This window comes from Myotis lucifugus, unplaced genomic scaffold (assembly GCF_000147115.1).
Source record: "Myotis lucifugus unplaced genomic scaffold, Myoluc2.0 scaffold_329, whole genome shotgun sequence".
Classification (NCBI taxonomy): Eukaryota; Metazoa; Chordata; class Mammalia; order Chiroptera; family Vespertilionidae; genus Myotis; species Myotis lucifugus.
Genome location: NW_005871377.1, coordinates 1,174,239 through 1,179,070, shown reverse-complemented (window position 1 = coordinate 1,179,070; position 4,832 = coordinate 1,174,239). Strand labels below are relative to the sequence as shown.

The 4,832-nt window shown below is 58.2% G+C and overlaps 1 protein-coding gene across 1 annotated transcript in view; it reads left to right on the top strand.

The window, feature by feature from the left end:
• Positions 1-2,885: 2,885 nt before the first annotated feature.
• Positions 2,886-4,832, top strand: part of CCR7 (C-C motif chemokine receptor 7) — a 4,728-nt gene continuing 2,781 nt past the window's right edge. Inside the window, exon 1 of the mRNA XM_023764397.1 lies at positions 2,886-2,961. Coding sequence (XP_023620165.1) covers positions 2,920-2,961 — 42 coding nt within the window. The 5' untranslated portion in view covers positions 2,886-2,919. The remainder of the gene's footprint in view (positions 2,962-4,832) is intronic.

Genomic DNA, 4,832 nt, shown 5'->3' with positions numbered 1-4,832 from the left:
TGACTGTAGATTCAACCAGCTGTCAGCCATCCCTACCTAGAGCCCTCTGAAAGAGGGTCCCCAGCCCCCCCTTCCCTGCCTCTTCCCTCCCCCTCTCTTGCCCACGAAAGAGAAACGTTGTGTTGGCAGGTGAGGAATTACAAAGAAGAAAAAGGTTGGGGTGGCTTTTGGAACCAGCTGATGGGCAGCCATGATTGCCTGGGTGGCCTGAAGGTCCTGGAAAAGGTGGGGATGGACGCTGAGGGCTTGGGGGAGCGTCCAGCCAGCAGTCCCCTCCTCCCACACAAGAAGGGAGTTTCTCTTGCTGGGGGCGCAGGGTGGAGTGCTAGGGAATTTTCTTTTCATCATGATCATTACTAGAAACTTCAGAACCCAGAAAATACCCAACACATAAGGAAACCATTCCCCAACCCCTCAGATTTCCAGCGTTACTGGCCTCACCCGAGCTGCTGCCCAACGCCAGTTGCTTTATGACTTTGTAACAGACAGAAGTGATCTGACTCATGGCGCCAACCAGGCCCCCTCTGCCACACACCAGAGTTCCCCTAACTTCCCATTCGGCCACCTGACTCGAAAATGCCCTGTTCTGATCCTACAAGATCCCTGCTCATTGGTCATCTCCAACACACCTGGAATGAGAAGTCACCTACACACACACACACACACACACACACACACACACACACACACACACCCCTGCCCTAGACAGTGGAAAACAGAATGGGATGGGGCCCAGGAGAAGGGGCGAACGAGTAAAATAGAAACGTAGGCCTTCCTCCTCATATTTCATTCGTTGTGACTTATCAAAACTTTGAGGTTTCTCGGTTCTCACTGACAGTCAGAGCGGGCTTTCTCTAGAGTAACCAAAAGACGGGGTTTGAAGAAACCTCGAGCGCTTCACATCGAAATGAGTCAGTGGAGGATGGGCGGTGCACTCGTTGGACCCTGAAGAGAGTGTGGTTAGGGCAGAACACGGACAGCAGCTCAGGGGCTCCCGGGGTGGTTCAGCCAGAAAGGGGAATGAGAGAGAGGAACTATGATGGTGTACAAGGACCCATGTTCTCCCCGGGGCCGCAAACACTCACGCCCAACCTGGGGACAATGGGACGGCGGGTGCTTGTCCCAAGAAATGGAAGGCACAGCGAGGAGGGCAGGTCCAGGTAGACAGCAGAGGGCCTGACTGCCATGCTAACCTGCAGGGACTTCCTCCCTGGGGTTGGGTAGAGAAGTCTTAAGGATTTAGAAGGAGGTTGGTGGGGGGGGGCACGGGGGGGGGGGATGTTACAGCCAAGTAATGATTTAGGAACATGTCTAGCAGTAACGTGCAGTGCGCCTTGCTTGAGGTGAGAGAAGTAGCTAGTCTATTCATGTGGCTCAATGCCAGTCCTTCCCCAGGGACCCCCAAGCCCAAGGTGGACTCTCCAATTCCAAAATCCCCGCCTTGGGCAGTTCCTCTGGAAAACATTCCCTGCGACTTGGGTGTCGTGCTGCGGGATTTCCAGCAGGTGGTGCTGTGGCCAAGGACTCAGATTCGCTGGGAATGAGCTCCTGCCTTTTGGGAAGCCAGAGCCTCTGCTCCCCCGCAGGTCCCGGAAGGAGCCGATGAGAACGCAGGGCAGTCTCCCCGAAGGTGTTTAAAGCGGGGTCCCCCCCTCTTCCCGGTCCCAGCCGAGAGGAGAGGGGCGCCGGGCCTGTAAGCCCTGGCTTGGCACCCACGGATGTTTCCTGCGGGCCAGGCCTGAGGGGCGAGTCGTGGGGAGGGGGCCCAGAGGTGAAGCAGGCACAGTTCCTTTCTCGGGGTGCTCCCAGGCTGCGGGGTGAGATAAGACTTCTGTATAAGCCACCCTGCGGCCTGTCCTGCTCGGCCCTCGGAGGAAATGAGTTCCAGGTCCGGGACCCAGCTCAGCCACAGAGCAGAAGTGAGCAGCCAAGTGCCTGTCCTCCGTCCACCACACATCAGGCCTGTGCTCACCTGGGCTCTCCAGGCTGTTCAGGCCCAAGGAGAGCCTCCTGGGTTCCAGGGCGACCCCAGGCTCCGACCCCTGCTCTGGGCCAGGTCTCTCCCCACAGCTGACCTCCCGTTCCCCTTCTACCCAGAGCCCCCGGCTCTGAGTTAGAAACAACTTAAGGAAGAGGAGGCGTGTACACACCTCAGTCAAGCAAAACCTAGTAGCTCCCTCAGGGACTGGTCCCCCAGGACAGTGTCCCCTTGGGCCAGCTGGAGCCTCCTCCCTGGGAGGGCACGCCAGGCATTCGTTCTTCTACTTATTCGTCAGCTCCCAATGCCTGGGCACCAACTCCCAGGTTCTGGGCCTGCGCTGGGGAAAAGGGAAGAGGTCCCTGCCCCAAAGACAGGCTGAGGGGTGGGCCAGGTGACTGGATGGATGTCAACCGAGTGAAGGGGTGTGGGGAGCCCCATGAAATACTCTTTCATCCATTCCTGAGAGGCCAGTAAGTGTAGGACACACACACACACACACACACACACACACACTCCTCTACCACCACACCTCAGGGCCTTCCTTGCTTCCTGGGAGCAGGAAGGAGGAGGCCATTCAGACCCAAGAGTCAAGACCAGTTGGCGCTCAACCTTGAGGGTAGGTCTGGGCCAGGGTGGACTCTCTGACCCCCAACGAGGCCCTGAAGAGCCAAGAAAGGGGAGACTGCCCTGCGTTCTCCTCTGCTCCTTTCGGGGACCTCGCCGTGGAGGAGGGAGAGGAGGTGAGGGCAGCGAGTCCAGCAACCGGCCAGGTTGCTCCGAGGCACAGTCTGGTTCTGATGTTCTGTTTCGGCAAACGCAGCGCCCGGAGCATGTGATGAAAGCTCCATCAGCATCTCTATCTCACGGTTTCCTTTAATAACAAAGAGCTGCCCCTGCCCAGCAGTAACGCTCTCACCTTGCCTCCTGCAGGGAAGCCCATGAAGAGCGTGCTGGCCGTGGCTCTCCTTGTCATTTTCCAGGTGAGGTCTCTTCCCCCCTCCACACCCCTGTCCCCCCAGCTCACCCCTCCCACGTCCAGGGTTCTGGCGGAGCAGCTGGGCATTTGCTGGAAGGAAACAGACCCAGACACAAACCCACTCGCCACTCGTTAGGCTGACGGTCGCCCCTCTCCGTCTGCTGAGCGACCCTAGCGAGCCTTTACTCCATTCAAATGAAAACCTGACGGAAAGAAGTGACCACCACCTTCCCCACCCACTTCCACTGTCCCCATCCAACAGACAAACATGCGGAGAGCACCCTGCTCCAGCTGAGCTCTCAGAGAGAGGGGAGCTTTGTGCCAGGTTCATGAGTTGTGCACGTATGTGCGCACACCCTGTGCATGTGCAGCTTCATAGGTTTCCGTGAACTGAGAGAAGAGCCTTTGGTGTGGTGGCCTGGTTACTATCCTCTCACCCAAGCTGCCTCCCTCCCCAACCTCCATCCAAGGCTCCCCTAGAAGCCCAGTTCCCTTTCGTGAAATAGAGACGCATCTGCACTCCACCGGAGCGGGGAGAGCAAGGGGCCCAGGATCCTGGGAGCGGGAGTGGGTGGAGGAGCGCAGCACATAGTTTATCTCGGCCTGAACGCCGCAGGAGGAAGGGCCTCCAGTTTACAAGGCTTTGCTTCTCAATCCCAGAAGTGGAGACAGAAAACCGACCCCCATCCATCCATCCAGACGTAGAAGAGACTATAACTCATGGAGCCCACTCTCCCCGCTTTTTGGGGTGAGGGCTGCCTTGGAGGGGGAGGGGGCAGCTGAGACCAGAGCTGGAGAGGCACTGCTTCAGGATTGGCTCTTCCCCAGGTCTGGAGGCCGGAGGGGCAGCTTTCCAGGCGCTCTGGCCAGAGGCAGGCCCCACGCTGGGCCCTGTTCCCAAAACCCCAACCCAGAGGCCCCTGGAGCTTGGGCTGCAGCCCACAGCCTGGCCCCCTTCTGCAGCCCCACTCCCTCCCCTCCCGATCCCCTGTTTCCAGGATCCAGAGGGCGGGGGCTGTATTACTACCCCGGAGGCTGGAAGGTGGGGGAGGGGGAGGGACAGCTGGGACTCATTCTTCTCTTTACTCGTGGATGGAGGTGGCTCAGATGGGGCAGGAAGAGGTGGGGCTGTGGGCTGCAGAGGCCTCCAGCTTGGTGGCTCATGGGGGAGGTGGGTAGGAAAGGGGGAAAGCGAAGGCAGGGGTTGTGGGGAGCACACTTCATAGAGGCTGCGTGGACGGCCCTCCAGGAAGATCCAGAACCCCCATGTCCAGGGGCCCCAGACCTAAGGCCTCGGGCCTTACTGTGGATGGTCCTCTAAGACGTCCAGGGGGCAATCATGCCCCGAGGAGGGAAAAGAAGCTGCTACTGACTTTACTTTTTGAGATAACAAAACCCAGAGAAGAGGCCCCTGCGCATTATTGTCCCCTCATCCCCAGATTGGAAGTGAGAAAGACAGAGACGAGACACAGGGAAGCCGGGAGCCGGGCCTCCACCTCTGGCCTCGGAACCTGGAAGCCCTGAGTGAGCCACATGGCTTCTCCCAGAGCCTGCCTCCCTGTCCTCATCTTTTTAAAAAATATATATTTTATTGATTTTTTATAGAGAGGAAGGGAGAGGGATAGAGAGTTAGAAACATCGATGAGAGAGAAACATCGATCAGCTGCCTCCTGCACATGCCCTACTGGGGAGGTGCCCGCAACCAAGGTACACGCCCTTGACCGGAATCGAACCTGGGACCCTTCAGTCCGCAGGCCGACGCTCTATCCACTGAGCCAAACCGGTCAGGGCCCTGTCCTCATCTTTAAAGTCCCCCAGCTCCCCAACTGTATGAAAATCCATCGTGGTGAGCTGCTCAGAGCCCTGTTCCCGGAG